Source organism: Rattus norvegicus, chromosome 7 (genome assembly GCF_036323735.1).
Source record: "Rattus norvegicus strain BN/NHsdMcwi chromosome 7, GRCr8, whole genome shotgun sequence".
Taxonomy (NCBI): domain Eukaryota; kingdom Metazoa; phylum Chordata; class Mammalia; order Rodentia; family Muridae; genus Rattus; species Rattus norvegicus.
Genome location: NC_086025.1, coordinates 9048008 through 9071798, shown reverse-complemented (window position 1 = coordinate 9071798; position 23791 = coordinate 9048008). Strand labels below are relative to the sequence as shown.

Genomic DNA, 23791 nt, shown 5'->3' with positions numbered 1-23791 from the left:
CCCCGCCATCTGTCCATTACACTGCAGCCAGCATCGTGCTGCCATCCTGTCTCCTCTGCCTTTATGTGGGCTCTGGGCACTGGACATGGGTCCTCAGGCCTGTGCACCTTCCCCTGCAGGCCTCAGTCATGCTGAACTCACTCCAGTCTCATTCCAGAACCTTCCATCAGCCCACCTGTTTCTCAGCACCTCCTGGCACCCACGGGTCCACTTCCTATCTGGGAGCCCAGAGGGTATGGCCTTTTTGTCCTGGTCACTCACTGAGCCCCATGTCCTTCAGGTCCCTCCACAGTATGGGGTGTAAGAGCCTCACTCCTTTTTTTTTTGTTTTTTTTTTTTTTTTTGGTTCTTTTTTTCGGAGCTGGGGACAGAACCCAGGGCCTTGCGCTTCCTAGGCAAGTGCTCTACCACTGAGCTAAATCCCCAACCCCCGAGCCTCACTCCTTTTAATGGTTGAGTAGTACTCCAACGTGGGGACAAGACGCCCTGGTATGCCGGCAGTCCCCCCATGGACAGAAGTCCATGTTTCCTTGGTGTTGGCTGTTTTGGAAAGTCCCACAAGGACTGTGCACAGTTTGGGTGGATTGGGCTTTTCACTTCCCTTCGTGGCTGCCTAAGGGTGGACTCGCTGAGTCACAGAGAAACCGTGTGTCCGACTGAAGACAAGCCAGGCTTGCTCACAGCCACCGGATACTTCTCCCTCCCTGCCGGCTGCAGGTGGCTTCCTGTGACTAGCTTCACTGACATTAGTGGTTGTTTTTAATTCTTAATATCGTCTATGCATCTGTCTTACACGTTTATGGGTGCTCCCCCGAGGGTGGCGAGGTCAGTGGTCAACTTGCAAGAATCACTTTTTTCTTTCTGCCATGTGGTCCTTGGGTTTGAACTCAGGCCATCCATCCCCTCACCCACTGAGCTTGCTCTCAGGTTCTTTTCTGAGCACAGCCGCAGTAGGCATAAAGGAAGCCTCTCGTTGGGGCTGTTTCATTGTTTGTGTGTGTGCATGTGTGCATGTCCACATAGGTTTGTGGTCACCATGGTGCCAGTATATGGTGTGCCAGATGCCTTGTTGCTAGTCACTGTGTGGATGCTGGGCATTGAATGCCGGCCCTCTGGAAGAGCAGCCAGTGCCTTAACTATTGAGCCATTTCCCCAACCCATCATTGTGACTATTCCTTCTCTTTATACTTTAGACATGGTCTCCTCAGGTAACTCAGGCTGGTCTCTAACTCCCAATCCTCCTGTCTCAGTCTCCTGAGAGCCAGGATGACAGAGGACGGCGCCACTTCTATGGAGTAGGGAGTCCAGGAGAAAGTGTGCTGGCTGAGCTGTGCCCTAAATGGCCTCAAAGTCAGCGTCCTGTAAGGGCAGGGCCATCCCCTCTGAGTGTCTGAGGTGAGCCGGTCAGCCCTGAGGTGGCTAAGTCCTGCATGGTTCGTGCTGCAGAGAGGTTTAGAGGATAAGCAGGCAGACTATACAGCCCCAGGAGAAGGGGCTGGGCAGGGAGGTTCCTGTTGGTCCGCTGTCCCTGAGCAATAGCAGCCACAGCACAGAGGTATCGGCGGGCAGAGCCAGGAGTAGAACCAGCTGTGCAAAGGTAATATACAGGCATACTGACTTGGGACAACAATGGGGACAGTACGTGTGCGGCGTCAGGCACCTGGGATGGCCCATTCAGATGTAGGTTCTGCCTAAGCCAGAATGGAATACCCTGGCGGAAGGAAGCCCTGTCCCCAGGTACCTAACTGATTATCAGAAAGCAAGGACCTCTGGGGAATGGGCGGATGTGGATTGGGAGTCTCAGCACCACAGGCAGCAGTGGACCTTGGTCCTGTCCCTTCCACAGCCCATCCTGTAATCCAGGCTGTGGTCTGGCCTCCAGCCTCACAGCACCCAGCTCCCAGTCCACACTGTTCGTGAGAAAATTAATTTAGGGTCCTTATCCCCTTCCCCCAGTCTCCGGGTAGTGTCTCGAGGGTTCAGGGGGCAGGCATCTGTGCATGCTCAGTGGGTGAGCCCCTGTCTCAACACCCTCCTGTTACCCACACAGCACAGGAGGCACTATCTTGCTCTGTAGTCCAGGCTGGCCTGAAACTTGTCATCCCCTGCCTCAGATTCTCGGATGCTGAGATGACGGTTGTGAGGCACTGTGGCTGAATTCTTCATTTCTGCCTGCCTGAGCTGTCAGACCAAACTCGTGCACCAGGCAATGGGGACAGGTGGGGACAGCTGCTCTCGGGGCGCATGGAGTCCAAGGGTCCAGTGTTGTTTCTGCTGTCGGCGCTGTAGGATAAAGATTAACCCACAGAGAGAGAAGGAGCTCTTAAGCCGGGGCTGTTGCTCCTCCAGGATTTCGCAGATTCTTTCTGTGGAGCATCCCATTGTATCCCATCATGCCGGCCATGACAGCTTCTAGGGTCTAGTTTCTCTACAAGTGAGTATGCCCAGCCATGCGACATCCTGCAACTGCCTTATAAGACAAGGACTCATGTAGCCAAGGCTGACTCAAGGTCACTATGTAGCTGAGGATGGCCCTCCTTAATTGTAGGAAGTAGATGGTCTCCTGATCCTCTCCTGATACCTCTCTGTGCAGGGGTGATCAGCCTACCACCTGGAGGTGTTGCTGCAGGATGGCTGTGTAGCCATGGTGACCTCTGCCTCCTCATGTCCTCCAGCTTCAGCCTCCTGGGTCCTGGGATGGTGGATATACACCACCAGGGTTGGTCCCTTCTCTTATACGAGACAGCCTTTCTCTTCCCCTTCTCCCTCTGTCTCCTCCTCCATGCCCTCCTCCATCTTCTCCTCCTCCCCCCTCCTCCTCCTCCATCTCCTCCTCCTCCTCCTCCATCTCCTCCTCCATCTCCTCCTCCATCTCCTCCTCCATCTCCTCCTCCATCTCCTCCTCCTCCATCTCCTCCTCCTCCTCCATCTCCTCCTCCTCCTCCATCTCCTCCTCCATTTCCTCCTCCTCCTCCATCTCCTCCTCCATCTCCTCCTCCTCCTTTATCTCCTCCTCCATCTCCTCCTCCTCCATCTCCTCCTCCATCTCCTCCTCCATCTCCTCCTCCCTCCATCTCCTCCTCCTCCATCTCCTCCTCCTCCTCCATCTCCTCCTCCTCCTCCTCCTCCTCCATCTCCTCCTCCATCTCCTCCTCCTCCATCTCCTCCTCCTCCTCCATCTCCTCCTCCTCCATCTCCTCCTCCATCTCCTCCTCCATCTCCTCCTCCATCTCCTCCTCCTCCATCTCCTCCTCCTCCACTCCTCCTCCATCTCCTCCTCCTCCTCCATCTCCTCCTCCTCCTCCTCCATCTCCTCCTCCATCTCCTCCTCCTCCATCTCCTCCTCCATCTCCTCCTCCTCCTTTATCTCCTCCTCCATCTCCTCCTCCATCTCCTCCTCCTCCATCTCCTCCTCCATCTCCTCCTCCATCTCCTCCCCCCTCCATCTCCTCCTCCTCCATCTCCTCCTCCTCCTCCATCTCCTCCTCCTCCTCCATCTCCTCCTCCTCCTCCTCCTCCATCTCCTCCTCCATCTCCTCCTCCTCCATCTCCTCCTCCTCCTCCATCTCCTCCTCCTCCATCTCCTCCTCCATCTCCTCCTCCATCTCCTCCTCCTCCATCTCCTCCTCCTCCTCCTCCTACATCTCCTCCTCCTCCTCCATCTCCTCCTCCATCTCCTCCTCCATCTCCTCCTCCTCCTCCTCCATCTCCTCCTCCTCCTCCTCCTCCATCTCCTCCTCCATCTCCTCCTCCTCCTCCATCTCCTCCTCCATCTCCTCCTCCTCCATCTCCTCCTCCATCTCCTCCTCCATCTCCTCCTCCTCCTTTATCTCCTCCTCCATCTCCTCCTCCATCTCCTCCTCCTCCATCTCCTCCTCCATCTCCTCCTCCATCTCCTCCCCCCTCCATCTCCTCCTCCTCCATCTCCTCCTCCTCCTCCATCTCCTCCTCCTCCTCCATCTCCTCCTCCTCCTCCTCCTCCATCTCCTCCTCCATCTCCTCCTCCTCCATCTCCTCCTCCTCCTCCATCTCCTCCTCCTCCATCTCCTCCTCCATCTCCTCCTCCATCTCCTCCTCCATCTCCTCCTCCTCCATCTCCTCCTCCACTCCTCCTCCATCTCCTCCTCCTCCTCCATCTCCTCCTCCTCCTCCATCTCCTCCTCCTCCATCTCCTCCTCCATCTCCTCCTCCTCCTTTATCTCCTCCTCCATCTCCTCCTCCTCCTCCTCCTCCATCTCCTCCTCCATCTCCTCCTCCATCTCCTCCCCCCTCCATCTCCATCTCCTCCTCCTCCATCTCCTCCTCCATCTCCTCCTCCATCTCCTCCTCCTCCATCTCCTCCTCCTCCTCCTCCTCCATCTCCTCCTCCTCCTCCATCTCCTCCTCCATCTCCTCCTCCATCTCCTCCTCCTCCATCTCCTCCTCCTCCTCCATCTCCTCCTCCTCCATCTCCTCCTCCATCTCCTCCTCCATCTCCTCCTCCTCCATCTCCTCCTCCTCCTCCTCCTCCATCTCCTCCTCCTCCTCCATCTCCTCCTCCATCTCCTCCTCCATCTCCTCCTCCTCCTCCTCCATCTCCTCCTCCTCCTCCTCCATCTCCTCCTCCTCTTCCTCCTCCTCCTACATCTCCTCCTCCTCCATCTCCTCCTCCTCCTCCTCCCCCTCCTCTATCCTCTTCTGTCTTGTCCTCCAAGTCTTCCTCTGTCTCCTCCTTCATCTCTTTTTTTTTTTTTTTTTTTTTTTTGGAGCTGGGGACCGAACCCAGGGCCTTGCGGTTCCTAGGCAAGCGCTCTACCACTGAGCTAAATCCCAACCCCCCGTCATCTCTTTTTTTGTTCTTTCTCTTTCTGCGGTTCTGAGGACGGAGACCAGGGTGTGATGCATGTTCTGCTGTGTCTCTGGAATACATGGCACCCAGTCCCTCTTCAATAGCTTGTTTCTGGTGCAAGGTGTTGGAGGCCCATATGGGACCAAGTCACTCAGACAACCCTAAAGTCCCTTAAGCTGGCTGAAGCAGAAAGGTCATTAAACCTCACAAGTCTGCTGCATGCCCACGGGTGTCCACAGCTCCACGTGGGTTGCAGGGTGGCACACACTCTCAGGAGCATGACGGTGTGGCTGGCAGCCTTCCTGACCTGTTGCTCAGGAAGATGAGCCTTCTCTCTCAGGCTTGCAGACAGCCACTGGCCTGTCCCTCAGTACTGCAGAGATGGGGCAGGGTCCAAATGGGGGCCTGCTGCTGGGGTCATCACTGGCTGGGTCTCCAGCCTAGAGCAGATGGGAGGGGAAGTTGGTAGATGTCTGTGAGGCTTGGACACAGCGCCCTGATCCTGGCCACTCAGAGGCCAGGGCCTGAGCTCTGTGACAGATGGAGTCTGCGGGTCCCATGAGGCCTGCACTAGTGGCGATGTGCTCACCAGTGTGGACTTGTGTCTGGGTATTGGTTTGGGGATTTTGAGCTATAATTGGTAGGTTGTAGAGATCACCTATTTAAGGCATATGCACCTGTGTGGTCTTCAGATTATGCAGCCAGGGAGTCCACATAGTTCCAGAACGTTCCATCTCTCGGAGGAGGCCTTCTCTGTGTAAGTCATCTGCCAGCAAGCACATGCACTTCCTTCTGTGTTCTCCAACCCTGGGCATGGCCTGTCCTGGGCACTGTGAGGCTTTCTTGGCTGGGTCCTCTGTGCCAGGCCTCACTCCTGTTCTGGTCCGCGTGGTACTCTGCTGTGTGGGTCAGCAAGACAGGAATGCATTGTGGAGTGAGGGCATCAGACCATTCTCTTCCTTTTCTGCTGCTGTGTAATGCATCTCCAGTGTAGAAGCTCCACACCACACTTGTGCATGCACCCTGCACCAGCCCCCGAGGATGTGAGCGCCATGCCTCTCCTGGGTGGCCGGAAGGGCTGGGTCCACAGGACCGTGTGCTGTCTTTACAGGGTATCTTCTTCCCTGCCCAGGCCTCTTCTCAGAGACAGAGCAGGTCACCTGTACATGGCAGCATGAGAGCCATCAGCCACCAGGTCCTTAACAGTTGAGCAGTGTAGCCGTGGAGGGATGTTTGAGGGTCTTGTTCAGCAGTGGGGCAAGCCTTGCAGGAGAGGGACACAGAGGACACAGCTGTGCCCAGGGCAGGATGGAGTAGGGAAGGGGCCTGTGTGGCTTGAGGACGCAGAGAGAAGGAAGCAGGGAGGCAGCAGGAAAAGGAAGCCTCTCTGTAACCCAGTCAGCAGGCTAGAGTGCGCTAATGGACAACTCCCTCCCCCCCAACCCCCATCTGTACGTCTCCTGGCCCAAGGCCTTGCTCTCTGAGGCAGTGAAGGCCAGGGCCTGTGATCTCCCCGGCCATAGTTTCTGTTTGCTGTCCATTCCAGTCTCTTTCATATTTCCTGTGCCCCAGATCTCTCTGTGTCCATGTCACTCTAGGGTCACTTGCCAAGAAGTGTCTTCAGGGGATGGGCAGAGCCCACTTTACAGATGGAGTGGCCTGGGTGGTGTCCCAGGCAGTGTGCAGTTGTAGCCCATGTGACAGGTGCTTGTGGTGATAGGGACACAGCTTCCAACCTCACAGTAGAAACGGCCTATAGGTTCATAGAATCACTCGAGGTCACACAGCCCTGGCTTTGGCCTGGAGCTTAAGGGGTCATTGCATGGCCCCGTAGGTACAGTCACCGCTGGCCTGGGTGCTGCCGGCAGATGTGGGCTGACTGGGCCAGTGAGTGCCCTGCCTCCCCTCCTCCTGGACTATTTTTAAACGTAATTTCCTGGAAAACAGGGCTGCTCGTTCAAAAGACAGCTGGCTGGGAGGAGAGTGTCTGAGCTGCATCAGGGCCACCGAGTGCCCCTGTACCCTTCCTGACCGCATCCCCAGGGTCTGCCTTGACTCCATGTTTCAGCCAGTCAGGTCAGAGCCCCACTCTGGGGTCCATGCTTGGCTACAGGCAGGGCAGGTGACTCAGGACCTCAGAATGTCACCTGTAGCCCTGGGAGCTGCTGCCAGCACAGCTGAAGTCTTCCTTCCCACCCCAGGGAGCCTGCGACAAGTCCTAGCTTCTGCCTCCTTCACGCAACCTTCTGCCTCTCCTGTGCCTTGGCCTCAATGCCCCAGATGCAGTGTTCCACTGTAGGGGCGGATCCTGGGTTAGCTGATAGAACCTTGCAGTCAAGTGGCTCAAAGGCACCATCACCCTTACCCAGCCACCGTGGTCCCTGTTCCCTATGAGGGTCAGGATCAGAGTGTCCTGTGGTTGGGATGTTCCTCTATCCAGCTGTGCACTGGGAGCCTGCATCCCTTGGCTCGTAGCCCCCAGCTCCCCTGAGGAACTGGCAGTGACACGGGCCTAGGAGACAGACTCACCCTCATTGCAACACTCATCTTTCTATCCCACCAGCCCATTCCCCACCACCATCATGTCAGCAGTGACAGGTCATGCCTCCATGGCCCACAGGGACTATAAACACTTGTCTCCTCAAGGGTCATCTCTGGGTCCCAGACACAGAACCATAGACTGTTCACTACAGAGAGGCAAAGGCAAATACCAGGTCAGCTTCTAGAACCTTCTGTGAGTCCCTGTGATCCTGTGGTCTTCGGTCTCTGGGTCACCAGCACTACAGTCCACACAGTGCTGGGTTTGAAACCCACATGGACACAGTCACCTGGTCCTGTCTCTGCCTGTGATCCAGGCATCCCAGTGAACCTGGGGTGGGGATGAAATCACCCCTCCCCCATTCACCGCCACCATCCCAGGGCAGAGGAGAAAGTCACTCCCAGCCTGGAGCAGGGATGGCTTCAGTGGATGCGGGGCTTACTGCACAGGTGTGAGGACTGAATGCCTAGCACCCAGGTAAAAAAGCTGTTAGCCCATCACTGGGGAGACGGAGACAGGAGGATTGCTGTGGCTGACAGGCACCAGGCAGCTTAGTAATGGTGAGCCCTAGGCTCAGTGACAGACCCCGTCTTAGTCAGGGTTCCTATCCCTGCACAAACCTCAGGACCAAGAAGCAAGTTGAGAGGAGAGGGTTTATTCAACTTACACTTCCACATCGCTGTTCATCACCAAAGGAAGTCAGGACTGGAACTCAAGCAGGGCAGGAAGCAGGAGCTGATGCAGAGGCCATGGAGGGTGTTACTTACTGGCTTGCTTCCTCTGGCTTGCTCAGCTTGCTTTCTTATAGAACCTAGGACCACCAGCCCAGGGACAGCACCACCCACCATGGGCTGGGTCCTTCCCCCTTGACCACTAATTGAGAAGATGCCTTACAGCGGGGTCTCATGGAGGCATTTCCTCAAGGGAGGCTCCTTTCTCTGTGATAACTCCAGCTTGTGTAACATTGACACACAGACCAGCCAGTATAGACCTGACTCAAAACCAAAAGCACAGCCAGCCGTGATGGCACACGCCTTTAATCCCAGCCCTCAGGAAACAGAGGCAGGAGGACCTCTGTGAGTTCGAAGCCAGCCTGGTCTATAGAGCAAGTTCCAGGACAGCCAGGGCTACACGGATCCTGTCTCATAAAACCAAACCAAACAAGCAAGTCAACAAGCAAGACGGAGAGCCATTGAGGAAGGGGCTGGCCTGGACCTCGGGCCTCCTTACTGAATGTGTCCTCCCTCTCCAGGTATGACCCAGAAGAAGGCTATCCTTGCAGAGGTGAGTCCCCCTGTCCCAGGCGGCTGACATGCTGCTATGTCCTGAGGCTGTGTACAGCACCTCTCGGCCCTAAACACTGTTGAGTGTGTCGGGTAGGAAGGGCAGTCTTGGTGTGTGTATGTGGTGGTGTTGGGGTGATGTCAGTATCCACACAGCAGGAGGCCGGGGCCTTAGGACACCGCCTGGGGCCTGAGGGTCCTCTGAGTCCATAGTAGGACAGTTTTTCCTGGGGCCCTCAGAAGGGGAGTCCCAGGGACACCCCAGAGCTTGTGGAGCTGTGCAGAGGGAGAGCTGGTGCCCCGAGGATGGCGTGGGGATGATCTGGGCTCTGGGAGCAGTGTGCCCCCTGGTGGCAGGTGTAGAGAACCACAGGCAGCTCGGCCCTGGTGACCCGCCCCAGCACAGCACAGCAACCTTCTGCACTTACAGAACCTTCTGGCTTCTTTCCTAAACTGTTTTTGGTTCCTGTCTCCCAGGCCCCGTTGGTGACAGGGCAGCCAGGCCCTGGCCATGGGAAGAAGCTGGGCCATCGAGGCGTGGATGCGTCTGGAGAGACTACGTATAAGAAGGTACCCGAGACAGGTGTGGGGGCTGGGAAGAGAGACCCCTGTGACCGGCCCCCAGCTCCTGCATGGATGTTGGTGTGAGGCGTGGCGAGATAGGCAGCACTGTTCAGTTTACAGTTACACTTTAAAGTGTCCACCATCAGAGATGTAACATGGTCCCTGCTGTCTAGTTCTAGGAACACTGTGTTACACCATCCCCATGAGACATGACTAACCCCCCTGAGCCCCGCACCCCAGAATTCACTTCTGTCGTGGAGCCCCTGCCGTGTGGCTGTGGAAGGGGTTGGATGGGTGCAGCTGGATATATCCCCAGGGGTGGGGGTAGGGTGGGGGGCAGGCAGCACAGGACAGAGAGGCCTCAGGGGTCCTGATGCCACCAACCCTCCCACAGACCACCTCGTCCACCCTGAAGGGTGCCATCCAACTGGGGATTGGGTACACGGTGGGCAACCTCAGCTCTAAGCCAGAACGCGATGTGCTCATGCAGGACTTCTATGTGGTGGAGAGCATCTTCTTTCCCAGGTAGGCCCTGGCACCACAGCGCTGCCCGCCCTTCATGGCTGGGTCTGAGTGTGCCAACTGCCACCAGCAGGACTGCCTGTGCTCCTGCCTGCTAGTGTTTTAGCTGCAGGAAGGAGGAGACACACATGGTGTTTGCCCTGCTTGCATCTCCTTGGCCAAAGCTGGTCCTGCATGTGCTTCCAGGTTCTGGCCCCAAAGCCCACTCAAAAGCTGGCGCTGGTGCTTGTCTCTAAGTTCAGCGTACGGGAGGCAGAGAATTCACAGCCACACCGGCAGTCCCCGTCAGAGAATGCGGTGGGGAGGTGTCGACCTCTGACCTCCACGTGCACATGTGTGTTCGAGGAAAGGAGGGATGTTGTTAGGGTGTATCCTGAAGCCTGTCACAACATCCTCACTAAGCAGCGATCCCAAGTTCTTTGTGGGGTTGTGCTTGGGACAGATGGGGAGAGGCAGCCGAAAAAGTCACCATCCCTCACAGCTCTCCCCCTGCGTCCCCCTCTGCAGCGAAGGGAGCAACCTTACCCCCGCCCACCACTTCCAGGATTTCCGTTTCAAGACCTATGCACCTGTTGCCTTCCGTTACTTCCGGGAGCTCTTTGGTATCCGTCCGGACGATTACTTGGTAAGTGTATCCGTCAGCATCACCAAGTACCAAGCTCCCCCAGATGGAGACCATGACCCCTAGGGGCACACCTCCCTGTGACCTCACATCTCCTGGGTTCCGCCACGCACCACCCAGGAGCACGTACTGGGGACCAAGTCTTCGGCCGTGGGGTCTGGTTTGCCGCTGTCACTGTGGGTCTCCTCATGGCAACCTGCCCTGTTGTGCTTTTTCTGCCCCTTATATACCGGACCGGCTCCTGTTGAGTTGGTCACAGTTTCCAGGAGGCTCTGGATTCATCTAGAAAGAATGGCTGGGGCTTTAGGCCTAGGGCATCTTTGGCGAAGAGGCCCTTGGGGGAAGCGAACTTGGGGCACAGGCATGGGGCAGGCATCTCTCGGCCAGTTCCCAGGAGGGCCCTTTACCTCCCAGTGGTTATGATGGGACAGCAGGGGTGCAGGAGAGAAGTGCAGCAAGTGCAGGTGTCCCCGCCTTTCAGAGATGGCTGTGGCTCACCACAGTGGGTGGAGGAAGGACAGACAGATGGCCTGGCTGGGGAACAGATGCGACGCGGCTTAGACATGTGTCCCTACACATCAGCATCCCCTCCTGGAGTGTGGGGAAGACTGACGTACAGAGATGACACGTGAATGTCAGCGGGCAAGAAGTGGGGAAGGAAACCAGCCATAGGCTGAGGGCCAGCATGCACCCAGCCTCCACCTCGGAAGGTCCCGTGACCCAGCATGGCTGCAGGGTTGTGGCTATCACACAGAGGTTCCAGGTCTAGGTAGAAGGGTCAGAGGTGTAGCCACTGTCACCCATTTGTGGAGCATCCCTCAAAGTACGTGCCCGTGGCGGCTGAAGGGAAGCAGGGGCCTTGTCACGGGAGAACATGCCTGGGCCCATCACACTCTGTGGCCGACAATCTGTAATGCAGTACACTTACATGTTGGGGTCCGAGCAGACGGAGCCACACCCTCAAGCTCCCTGCCCTGCCCTGCAGTACTCACTCTGCAACGAGCCACTCATTGAGCTGTCCAACCCGGGTGCCAGTGGCTCCGTCTTCTACGTCACCAGCGATGACGAGTTCATCATTAAGACTGTCATGCACAAGGAGGCGGAGTTCCTGCAGAAACTGCTGCCTGGCTACTATATGGTGCGTGGTGTGGGCAGGTGGGCGGGTGGGAGCTGGACTTCTAGAACCTTCTCAGGGGCCCCAGCATGGGGAAGCTTGCAGGAATGCCCACCTCAGTCCTCCACGCCCCTCGGGCTCCTCTTCTCAGGCGCATGAGGGCCAGGGATGCAGTGAGCCACAGCCATTGTACCTCTTATGAGAGGCCAGTGGAGCAGGGTCTCCTCTGCTTAACAGGGCCAGACTGCCAGTCCCAGGCGGGACGGACCAGGAGCGTTAGAAGTGACCACCCTGGGTAGCTCAGTGCAGCCTTGGCTTGGTTCCCCTTTGAAGCATCACCCTTCCATTGATTGATGCCCAGGTGGGACTCCTGAGCTCAGGAGCCAATGTCTGGGTGCCTGGGATGGGGTGAGAATTCTGGCCTCCAGAGCACGGGGAGACTGCAGACACGAGCTTCAGCCTAGGGCAGCTCAAGGGGAGCGGTGCCTGTCCCTGGTGTGATACACTGAACAGGAAGCACAGTATAAGAGGTGATTCCTGACTTCTACATGTGTGGTGTACCATGCAGTCATATGCATGTGTGCACAAACACGCCTAAATGGCAAGGAGCAGGGTGTGCTAATGAGACAGGGCGACTAGAGGCCGACATCCGGTCTGCAAGCCAAAGAAACAAACAAAAGAGTGTTAATAGGAACTGGAGAGGTAGTGCAGTGGTTAGACGACCAGCTGCTCTCACAGAGGACCTGGCCTCAGTTCTCAACACCCAGTGTAGGCTCGTGGCTGCCCACGGCCTACGTCCAAGAGATCTGATGGCCATTTCTGGCCTCTGGGCACCAGGTACACACAACATGCATAATTTACACATGTAGGCAAGCACATGCACATAAAATAAAAACAACTAGAACAGAGCCAGATAGTGGTAGTCCACATCTGAGTTCGAGGCCAGCCTGGTCTACAGAGTGAGTTCCAGGACAGCTAGGGCTACACAGAGAAACCCTAACTTCAAAAACCAAAAACCAAACAAACAAAAATCAAAAGTCAAAAAACAATAAGATAAGAAGGTTTTGGGTGTGGTCAGGGCAGTGCCCTGCCTAGAATCCCCCAGTGAGGGGCTGGGGCTGGGGTGTAGGTTGCAGAAGTCATCCCCTGACTCTGCTGAGATCTGAGGATCAAGCTGGACCTTGGGCGTCAGTGACAGCCACCAGATGATGACTCCTTGTACTCTCACCGTACAGAACCTCAACCAGAACCCCCGGACCTTGCTGCCCAAGTTCTATGGGCTGTACTGTGTGCAGTCCGGCGGCAAGAACATTCGAGTGGTGGTCATGAACAATGTGCTGCCCCGTGTCGTCAAGATGCACCTCAAGTTCGACCTCAAGGGCTCCACGTACAAGCGCAGGGCCAGCAAGAAGGAGAAGGAGAAGAGCCTGCCCACCTACAAGGACCTGGACTTCATGCAGGACATGCCAGAGGGGCTGCTACTGGACTCTGACACCTTTGGCGCCCTGGTCAAGACGCTGCAGCGAGACTGCCTGGTAAGCTTCTGCCCCACTGGAGCTCAGGACTGGAGCCAGTTCACACTGGTGAGTCCTGTTGTCCCAGCACTTGGGACGCTGAGGCAGGAGGACCACTCAGACTAGGGTCAAACCTTGGGTAAGTTAACCTATCCCCAGATAGAAAATGAAGGTGGGGCTGTGGTGCTCTTGGTGGTTAGTGTTTAGCTGGCACAGGGCTGGCCTGGACTCTGTCCCCAGCGCCACACAAAAAGAAACAAGGAGGGGGCTGGAGAGATGGCTCACTGACTGCTCTTCCAGAGGTCCTGAGTTCAATTCCCAGCAACCACATGGTGGCTCACAACCATCTGTAATGGGATCTGATGCCCTCTTCTGGTGTGTCTGAAGACAGCTACAGTGTACTCATATGAATAAAATAAATCTTTTAAAAAAAAGAAAGAAAGAAGGAGTTGAATGACACAGGAAGACCAACAGGTCAACTGACCTTGACCCTTGGGGCTCTCAGAGTCTGAACCACCAACCAAAGAACATGCAGGGCTGGGCCCCACTCATATGTAACATGTGCAGTGTGGCCTTCATGAGGGTCCCGAGCACCTGAAACGGGGGCTACCCCAAACACTATGGCCTGTCTGTCGGGTACGTTCTCCTAGCTGGGCTGCCTGGTCTGACCTCAGTGGGGGGTGGGAGGAGTTACAGAGGGTGGCTCCAACCCTCTCAGAGGAGAAGGGGAGAGTGAGATGATTGTGGGAGGGGTGACCAGGAGGGGGCAGTAAGTAGGAAATAAAGTGAACAAGTAAAAAGTAAAATTAAATTTAAAGAGAGAAAAAACAAGAAGTTAGACCCTGTAGAGACCCTGTCCTCTATGAGGCGGACCCAGGACTCCATCCTGGTGCTACAGAAAACAGGTGTGAAGGGAGGATACCTGGGCCACCTGGGTCTGCGTGATGGTCCTGAGTGACCAGGATGTGAGGATTCTGGAAGAGTCTTGGGGTACGAGGGACAGTGGAGGGGAGAGGATGCAGCCCAAAGACTAAAGGAAGGCTGTGTGTGTGTGTGTGTGTGTGTGTGTGTGTGTGTGTGAGAGAGAGAGAGAGAGAGAGAGAGAGAGACAGACAGACAGACAGACAGACAGACAGACAGACAGACTTGCCTGTCATTCTACACCTGGGAGCCTGAGGCCAGGATTGCCACCTTTGGGTTGCAGTCTGGATGACATAGCCCAGGATGTCCTGGAACTTGCTCTATGGACCAGGTTGAACCCAGAGACACAGTTCTGCTTGCATCTGTCTCCCAAGTGCTGGAATTAAAGATGTGAACCAAACAAGGCCCTGTCTTCTGAGTTCACTGTCCATAGCTCCCAGCTTCCCCGAGGGACTCTTGGGTCTTCTACCTGTCCTGAGGGGCTGTGGCTTCCAGGCCTGGGAGTTACCCCTCCCACCCAGGACCAAGCAACTCCTCTTGGGCCCAGCCCTCCATCTGGGAGAGCCCTGTTCGTCCTGATGACACTTAGACACTTTGCCAGGTGCTGGGTCCCTTCCATCTGGGTTGGCGCTGCACCACCTGTCCCCTGGCCCATGTCCCTGGTGTCCCTGGCACAGGTGTTGGAGAGCTTCAAGATAATGGACTACAGCCTGCTGCTGGGTGTGCACAACATTGACCAGCAGGAGCGGGAGCGCCAGGCCGAGGGCGCCCAGAGCAAGGCTGACGAGAAGCGGCCGGTGGCCCAGAAGGCCCTCTACTCCACAGCCATGGAGTCCATTCAGGGCGGAGCTGCCCGTGGGGAGGCCATTGAGACAGATGACACGTGAGTGGGGCACGCTCATTGTCGGAAAGCTGCAGTGCAGTCACAGGCCCAGTACAGGGGCAGAGAAGCCGGCCAGGTGGCATCCACTCACATCTCAGCACATGGGTTGGAGGCAGAGGCAGGGGATCTCACGAGTTCCAGGCCAGCCAGAGCAGCGTAGTGAGACCTGTGTAAAAAAGAGGAACAGTGGCTTTGCAGCGGCCCAGCAGGAGGCCTGCTCAACACACACACACACACACACACACACACACGTACGTTCATCCAGTCCACACCCCAGTGGCCCTGAAAGGGAGGGCACCACGCCCTGCAGAGTTGAGAGCGAGAGCCTCTGAGAGCTGCCAACGCCACGGCTCACCTGTGAGGGACAAGGGTGAGCAGAGGCCCCGTACAGCCTGTGCTCCCCATGTGGGGCTTCGCCTTCAGCTTCAGGGTTTGGGGCCACTGAGGCGAGGAAGGCCACTGACCTGACCGGGCCTTATGGGCAGACTTGTTGCATTAACCCCTTAGGATGTTTGAGGCAGACATGCCCCGGTGCTGTGCGTTTGTGGGGATGGGGACGTGTCCCCAGGGTAGCTTCTGGCTGCCCGCCTGTCTGCTCCCAATGTGGTGCTTCCCAGAGTTGTGAGCCTGGCCTTTCTGAGATCCGCTGATTCAAGCCTCTCTCCACAGGATGGGTGGGATCCCAGCCGTGAATGGGCGTGGGGAGCGCTTGCTCCTACACATCGGAATCATTGACATTCTGCAGTCCTACAGGTGCGCAAGCCACACCCACCAGGCTAAAGTGCTCACCTCTTTCCTCCTGGCCACACCTCTCCAGGCTGCTTGGCCACGCCCACCTACCCACTCCCCTTGACCCCAGCCTACCCAGCCTTCTAGGTTTCACTTCAACTCTGCTCCTGTCAGTGCTGCTCCAAGGGGTCCTCTGAGCCCTGCCTCCCAGACTGGCATTGGGCCAGCGGGCTAACAGTCTGGGCCCCATCTGTCCCCAGGTTCATCAAGAAGTTAGAACACACCTGGAAGGCCCTCGTCCACGATGGGGTGAGTGCCATTCACTCATTGCACCCCTTGGCCTGGCACTGAGCAGGCTAGAATGGGCAGGGGACATAGTGTGTTCTGCAGCTCAGCCTGTGGCCTGGTGTCCACGTGAGTGCTGGGAAGGGTCTCGCCGTGTGCTGAGCTGCTGGGCTCCTCAGTGAGTCACTCCAGCGTCTAAGACTGCCCACAGAACAGAGAAGCTCTCCAAAGGGTTCTCAGGATGGTCCTGGCAGAATGTGTGCTAAGGTTAGGGGGGAGAGGCAAAAGGGCAGCACACCGGTCATCCAACCACTCAAGGGGCTAAGGCAGGAGAATCCTGGGTTTGAGGTCAGTCAGCCTTGGCTACATAGTGACCGAGTGTCAGCAAACAAGCCAAAAGCGGGTGCATGTGTGCATCATGTACTCGTCCCTACCCTGCCCGTGACCTCATCCTTGCCCCACTTTCCTAGGATACCGTCTCAGTCCACCGGCCCAGCTTCTATGCCGAGCGCTTCTTCAAGTTCATGAGCAGCACGGTCTTCCGGAAGAGTTCCTGTGAGCCACCACCTGTGGGAGGGGGACAAGAGCCAGCCAGCGAGTCCCCAGCTGGGGTTGGGGGAAGAGTGAGATCGGCCAGGAGAGCTCCAGTGAGCTCTGAGCCCTGAGCCCTTTGGGACCACATCTCACCAGTTCCCATAGGACACTGGGAGGGGCAAGCAGGCAAGGCTGCACCCAGCCTCCTGTGCAGCCCTAAAAGGTGGAACCCAGGACATAGACAGTGAAGGAAGGACGGAGGGCTGCTGCCAGAAAGCGATGGAGTTGGAGAGCATCCCAGCACTGACCCCTCGCCCCTTCCCTTCTCCCGACTCTGCAGCCCTCAAGTCCTCTCCATCTAAGAAAGGGCGTGGCGCCCTGCTCGCAGTCAAGCCCCTGGGGCCCACCGCAGCCTTCTCAGCTAGCCAGATCCCCAGTGAGAGAGAGGATGTGCAGTACGACCTGCGGGGAGCCCGCAGCTACCCCACGCTGGAGGATGAAGGTGACCTGCCACCTGGGCTCAGGCACCCAGGAAACCAGCCCTCGGAGGAACCCCCTGGGCACATGGGCTGGGGCATGCCATGCGTGGCTGCAGAGGTCACAGGGCAGCCTGTTCAGTGGTCCAGGTTTCTGACACTAACATGGCTGACCAGAGTGGATGGGGTGGCTGATAGGCCGGGGCAGAAGGCCAGCTCCTGAGGTGGAGCTGAGTGGGAGGGGAGATGGGCTGCAGCCATACAGGCTCCTGCTTGCTGCTCCCACAGGCCGGCCTGACCTCCTGCCCTGCACCCCACCGTCCTTTGAGGAAGCCACCACAGCCTCTATCGCCACCACCCTGTCATCCACCTCCCTCTCCATCCCAGAGCGGTCCCCTTCAGACACATCAGAGCAGCCCCGGTACAGGTGGGCAGGGTTTGGGTTGGCGGAGCAGTGTGGAGCTGGTGCCGGAGCAGACGGGCACAGCCCTGTGTCAGCACAGCTCCAACAGCAGGTACCTATCTCCTCTGTACTTCTCCCACAGGCGGCGTACGCAGTCTTCAGGCCAGGATGGCCGGTGAGCCCCTTCTTTCCCCATGGCCCCACCCACCCTTAAAAGGCACCAACATTTGGCACTGAGCTCCAGGCTTCGCCCCACAGACACTACAGGCCTGGCCGGCTTCCAGAACCTTCCGACCCTCCTGCATCTCAGTTCCAGACCCCAGCTCCCCAGCGTGGGCCTCTGGCCACAGGGCCACCTGCTTGTTCTGCGAATGCTCTCCAGGCCTCAGCAGGGCCCAGCGGCTGCCCCCGCCTGGGACCACCCCAGGCTAGGACTCCCCGGGAACCAGGAATTGCATGCAGCTCTGGGGTCGGGGAGGAAACTGAGGTTGGGCCGTCCTCTGCAGGCCCCAGGAGGAGCTGCATGCGGAAGACCTGCAGAAGATAACTGTGCAGGTGGAGCCAGTGTGTGGTGTGGGGGTTGTCGTCCCCAAGGAGCAGGGTGCAGGGTGAGTGTGCTCCTTATTCAGGGGGACTGATGCTGCAGTCACCCTAGAACAGAAACCCACCCCGCCCGCTCTTAACACGAAGGGGACACCAGGCCGAGCTGTCACCCCAGCACTGAGGCAGGACAGCGTCTCAGGGTTTCTCTTACTGTGATAAGTGCCATGACCATAATTTAGGAAGGGAAGGATTTATTTCCACTGATAGCTCTAAAGTCACCTCCATCACTAAGGGAAGTCAGGACTGAAGCTGACTGAGGGCATGGGAGGTGCCTCAGCCCACTTTCTCATATACTCAGGCCTGGCTGCAGGGTGGCCCTGCCCAGAGTGGGTGGGCCCTTCTACATCAATCAATACAGAAAGTGCCCCACTGACTGGGTCTGGTGGTGCACACGTCTTCATCCTAGCATTCAGCAGGCAGAGGCAGGGGGATCTCTGAATTTGAGGCCAGCCTGGTGTACAGAGCGAGTTCCGGGACAGCTGGGCTGTGTTGAGAGACCCTGTTTCAAAATAAATGTAAAAGTTATCAGTAAAAGAAGAAAGAAAATGCCTTGTAGACCCATGTGCAGGGGCAGACTCATGTGCAGGACAGTGGGGTTGGGGGGCATTTTCTTCGATCACCATTCCCTCTTCAGGGATGACTGTTTTGTGTCCAGTTGAGAGAACTGAGCAGCACAGATAGCTGTGGGTTGAGACCTGTCTCCAAACAGTGTCCCCTGAGATAGAGAGTTGGTAGTACCAGTTAGCATTGGGAGGGTGGGCTGTGCACAGAACCATCTCTGACCCCATCACTGTTCGTGTGTCTCCAGAGTGGAGGTTCCCCCATCTGGGGCATCGGCAGCAGCCACGGTGGAAGTAGACGCTGCCAGCCAGGCCTCAGAGCCCGCCAGCCAAGCCTCTGATGAGGAAGATGCGCCTTCCACAGACATCTATTTTGTAAGTTCCCCCAAAGGCTCCCGAGGCTGCGGACAGTCACAGCTGCTTCTGTCTCTGGTGTGATCACTCTGGGTGGCAGGCCATTGCTCCTCTTGTCCATGGGGAGACCTGAGCAAAGACTGAGGCCCTGTGTCTCTGTCAAGCTGGGAACCCATGAGAAAGCTTCATCCTTGTGCGGGAGGTGATACTTATGGTAGTGGGGCCTGGGAACCCGGTGAGTGACAGGCAGGAGGACTCCATGTCGCCTGCTCTGTAAGGTGGGACGTGCCCCTTTGTGGACAAGGCTAGTACAGCCCAGACCTTGCAGATCTGAGACCATCCTGACTGACCCTGTGGTCGTGGGCCCATAAGCAGGTCAGAGCAGCAGCACCCCCTGTGGGTCAGCTGGCACTAGCGTCATCTCTTGACCCTGGTGCTGAAACCTCATCTGGGATCTAGGGTTGTCCTCTCCCACCTGGGGCCCTCACTGCTCCCTACTAACTCACCCGCTGTCCCTAAGCTGCTCCAGTAAGGCCGGCGCTCCCACCTGGTCAGACACATTGTCAGCCATGTTGGGGCCATGTGTGCTGCTGGTTTGGGCCTGGGAGTGCCCGGAGCTGTGTCCCGTATTAGGTTCTGGTCTTATGGGGTCCCTAGGCCCCGACCCAGCCAAACATCCTGCTTCAGTCGCCTGTGCCTGCTAGTCCTACTCAGCTGCCCACCTGCATCCCCTGCCTGGTTCCCGCTTCATCCTCTACCCTCTCCTCTCTTCCTTCCTCCCGCCCGGCCCACTGTGTGGCCAGTTCGCCCACGGGAGATACTGGCTTTTCTCTCCCCGTCGTCGCCAACTGCGGGCCGTGACACCAAGCCACACAGGCGCTGTAAGTGACCACAGTCTGCCACTCGTGGAGATTGGGCTCCAGAACACAGCACCCCACACCCCTTCTCTCAAGTGACCAAGGGGAATCACAGCTGTAGTGTAGGTCAGCTGAGCCCCACCTAGACCAGAGACACGCTATGACCCGAGCACCACTCCTTCTCAACTACTCATCTGTGTCCAGGTCTGCAAGACCCCAACCTACTCATGTCACAGGCGTGGGCACCCCGTGACCCTCCAGCCTTTAGTGTTGCTGAGCCTTGTGCTGCAGGGACCACCGAGTGAGGATCTGCCCTCCCTCCGTTGCATACTTCACAGGAGAGAAACTGAGGCTCAGGCCACACAAAGGAACCCACAAGGGCACAGGGTTCAGAAGAACCCATCCTCATAGTCGTCACTTGTCAAGTGACCTCCCAGGACACATGACTGGACTGTAGTGCACCTCGTAGCTGGGCCTGTTACCTCCATTTCAACAATAAGTATGAGGCTCAGAGAGGCTGGGTGACCTTCCCAGAGCTACCTTCACAGCCCTGGAGGTAGCAGGATGTCTGTCACCCCAGCATTAAGATGTGGAAGCAGGATCTGCAATTTCATTGAGCCAGGGATGGCAAAGTTGGGGGTGCAAGGCTAACCTCTGCAGGGTAGACTGTTGGGCTCCTTGCAGGAGGTAGACCGTGGGCATCTATCTCACTGGCCTCTGGGTAGAGGGGGTGTTACCACCCCCACCCCACCCATACACTCTTGATCTATCTGCTCAGCACTGTGAACTTTGTCGTCTGAGGCACTTCAGTGCCCCACTCCCAGGCCTGTGCTCCTTGCCACTGGGAAGCCCTGAAGAAGGCAGGGTGACAGCCCAAGACCGGCTCTCTGGGGTTCTGGGCCTGGGGGAGTCTGATGAGGCTCAGCTTGGATGGAACTCATGCAGGAGCCATGTCCCTGCACTCACAGTGCTCAGCGGCCGAAGCTGCAGTGTCACGTCTGCCTGTGCTCAGCAGCAGGCTCTTGGGGCTGGCTGTCGAGGGTAGGGTAAGCCCGGGGTCAAAGCAGGGGGGGCCCCGCTCCACTACAGGCTGGACAGATGGGGACCAGGGTAGTGGGACACATGGGGCACGTGGGGAGGAAACCTCCTGGCCCGACCCCTGCCGGCCCTCTTGCTTCACTAACTGCTTCCCGCTGCTGCCGCCGCCTCCGCTGCTTCCCCAGGGCCGAGGGTTGGGGGCAGGTGCCCCTTACAGGGGGAACCGGGGTTGCGGCTGCTCCCCAGGGTTGGGGGTCCCCCTCTTTTACTTTCTGTCTCTTCCTTCTGCCTGTCTGCTCCTCGCCCCCTGCTCTTCTGCACCCCTCCTGCACGCGCTGCGCAGCCCACCGACGAGAGGAGCTGGGTGTACTCCCCGCTTCACTATAGCGCACGGCCCGCCTCCGACGGCGAGAGCGACACAGTAAGTCCCCAGGTAGGGTGGGAGGACTAGGCCGGAGCTCCTCCCTCTCCCCTGGTGACTCCCAGCCCTCCTAGCTCCTCCTCCCTTTCCTCCGGCGCCTCCTCTTCCCTTTCTTTTTTTTTTTTTTTTTTTTGTTCTTTTTTTCTCCTGAGATTCCTCTTGCTCAGCCCCTCCTCTTCCCTTCCCCCGACTCCTCCCCCTCTACCCCTTCCTCCCCGCCTCCCTCCCCGCTTCTCTAGGCACAGGGATCTCTAGGTGTATCAGCCCTTTGGCCCAGGAAAACCAGGCCTGGCCTCAGGGCCACCTACACCTGTAGCTCTGAGGCTGCACTAGGAAGTTTAGTGGGTGGCTGGGGCCCCCGCCTGGGTCCTGCCCTCCCTCACCTGCCCCTCTCTGGTCTTTGCAGTAACTTCTATGCAGTCCCCAATCTGGAGCCCAGCGTCCTTCTGCCACCCCAGCCACTTCCTGGAGGCGCTGCCCCCCACTGGGGCTCAGAGCTCAGCGACATCACCCCGATGGCCCTGGCCCGACCTTGTTCTCTCCCTCCCCACTGACGGACGCCATTGGCCAGGCCCAGCCCCAGGATAGGTCAGGCCTCCATCTGCTGCTACCTGTGCCTGTTGGGGCGGCAAGATTTGGAGTGCACATTCTGTATTTATTTTGGGTCCACCCCTCCCCCCCCTTTTTTTGGACGGAGAGGGAGCACAGGAGTGTTTTTCTAGGAAAAAGACAAGACACAAAAAACCCAGGAAGAGGCTGCAGCCACCAGCCTTGGTGGATCAGGTTCTATGTGTCTCAGTACCCTGGGGACAGTGGCCAGGTAGCTCCAGTAAACCCCACACACTCCAGAGCTCGTTATGACTGGCAGAGGAGACAGGCCCTGGAGCCGCGGCTTGCCGTCCCGGGTCTGTGTTCCTGAGTTGGGTCGCCTCAACAGAGCCCCTCCTTCACCTCAGGTTTGGGACCCAAGCAAACCAGGACTAGTCATGCCCTGTGGTCTTTCTGCATCTGTTTACTGCCACTGGAAGGATGTCCCTACGCATGTCTTGTGGCTACAATCACCTGATGCTGACTGGGAGGTTCCATATTGTCTGCCTCTCATCCCCATGAAACCCTGAGCTGGTGCTGTGGGTCCCCTCAACTCCCAGGGAAATCTCTGCCCCCAAGAAGGGCACAGCCAGGCTTCAGGCTGCAGAGTGAGAGTTTGGTCCTTACCTTGGTTGAAGAGAGTAAGAAAGGGACATCACCTCAGCAAAGCCAACCATATCTACTGACCACCAGGGAGATCGCAGCAAGCATTCTCCACTGGGCAGACCCCAGTGTGTTGGGTGCAGTCCAGCTATGCTATGCCTCTGTTTCGTGGATGTTCCACCCACGGTAGGCGGAGTCAAGCAGGAATGTTCTGAAAGCACGCAGCCACAGGACACAACCTTTGGGTCAGCTTCATGGGCCTCTTGGGTTGCACCTTCAGGGACAGGGGCTATCTGGCTTCCAAGGACTGTAGCAGCCTGTGGAGGCAGTGTGGAGCATGACACTGCCATCGTGGCCAGAAAAGGCATGGCCAGGGAGAGGACCCCTGGAGGGGGAGAGTAGGAGAGATGGGCAGATGCCTGTCCCTGGACCTCACATCAGCCCCCTTCCTGTTGAGGAATGCACAGTGAACACACCGTGGGGAGCTGCTGCATGAGTTAACTAAGGGGTTGGGGCTTGCACACACCAGGCAAGCATGTCACACCTGCCATCCCTGAACTTGGAAAGTTAAGGCAGGAGGGTTGTGGCAAGTTCCAGGCTCGCGTGGGTTAGAGTAAAACGAGACCAAAAGGAAAAAAAAAATCACAGGGCTGGCCCTACCACTCAGTGGGCAGAACTCACCCAGCTGCATAAACCCTGAGTTCCATTCCAGCACCACAGAAACCAGATTGGGAGGCACACAGCTGCCATCCCTCGCTTGGGAAACAGGCAGAAAGAGCAGGAGTGCAAGGCCATCCTTGGCTGTATCCAGTTGAAGGCCAGCCTGGGCTACATGAGACTCTCTCAAAAGAGAATCTGTAAATATCTTCGTGACCCCACCTCCCATCCTGTTCTCTATGATGGCCGCTATCGCCCCACCGTGGACGGTGTGTGAACTGTACTGTAAAGGCCTGCCTGGGGGCGCCTCCAAGGCTGAAGAGGTGCCCTCCCCGGCCCGCCTCTGTTCTCCTCAAGCCATCCCAGCAAGTCCCCTGTCCAGCCCCACACCAACCTCAGTGCAATATGCCCTTCCCGTGGGGTCCCCTGGCACGGTACTGTCTCTGCAGCCCCTTGTCTCTTACCCCTAGCTCCTCTCTCCCAGTGGTTAAAAATCACATCGCACATCCTCCCCCACATCCTGTTTTTATTGTTGAATCCATTCTGTAAACTACAAACCTCCTGTGTCTTACTCATCAGGAATAGGGATCCCGGGTCCTCAGCCCATGTGATCTGGTGTTTGACAATCCAAGTACAGTGTCCCCTTGGCACCAACCAGTGGGGCCTGTCCCTCCAGCGCAGCCGGCAAATGTATGCAGCCCAGGTTCCCGCTCCACCTGTCACACCCCTCTTTTTGAGATCTGTAATAAATCTCTAATAAGAAACAGCTCGTCTCCGGTGAATTCTGCGTGCATGGGACGGAAGAGCAGGTGAAGGCGGACACCGCTTTAAACCCTCCCTGGATCCCACGTGATGGAATCCAACTCGCAGATGACTTCATTTCTCCAAGCCTA

The 23791-nt window shown here is 57.3% G+C and overlaps 1 protein-coding gene across 6 annotated transcripts in view; it reads left to right on the top strand.

Annotated features, from left to right (window-relative positions):
* Pip5k1c (phosphatidylinositol-4-phosphate 5-kinase type 1 gamma) overlaps window positions 1–23664 on the top strand; it is a 28617-nt gene extending 4953 nt beyond the window's left edge. The window contains 18 exon segments of one of the 6 annotated variants that reach the window (NM_001009967.2): window positions 8620–8651; window positions 9128–9220; window positions 9609–9739; window positions 10244–10361; window positions 11344–11496; window positions 12708–13007; window positions 14585–14790; window positions 15460–15543; window positions 15780–15828; window positions 16275–16359; window positions 16679–16840; window positions 17103–17241; window positions 17360–17392; window positions 17724–17825; window positions 18629–18755; window positions 19538–19615; window positions 20973–21050; window positions 21457–23664. In NM_001009967.2, coding sequence (NP_001009967.2) covers window positions 8620–8651; window positions 9128–9220; window positions 9609–9739; window positions 10244–10361; window positions 11344–11496; window positions 12708–13007; window positions 14585–14790; window positions 15460–15543; window positions 15780–15828; window positions 16275–16359; window positions 16679–16840; window positions 17103–17241; window positions 17360–17392; window positions 17724–17825; window positions 18629–18755; window positions 19538–19615; window positions 20973–21050; window positions 21457–21459 — 1973 coding nt within the window. In that variant the 3' untranslated portion in view covers window positions 21460–23664. 6 annotated transcript variants of the gene reach the window in all.
* The last annotated feature ends 127 nt before the right edge of the window (window positions 23665–23791 follow it).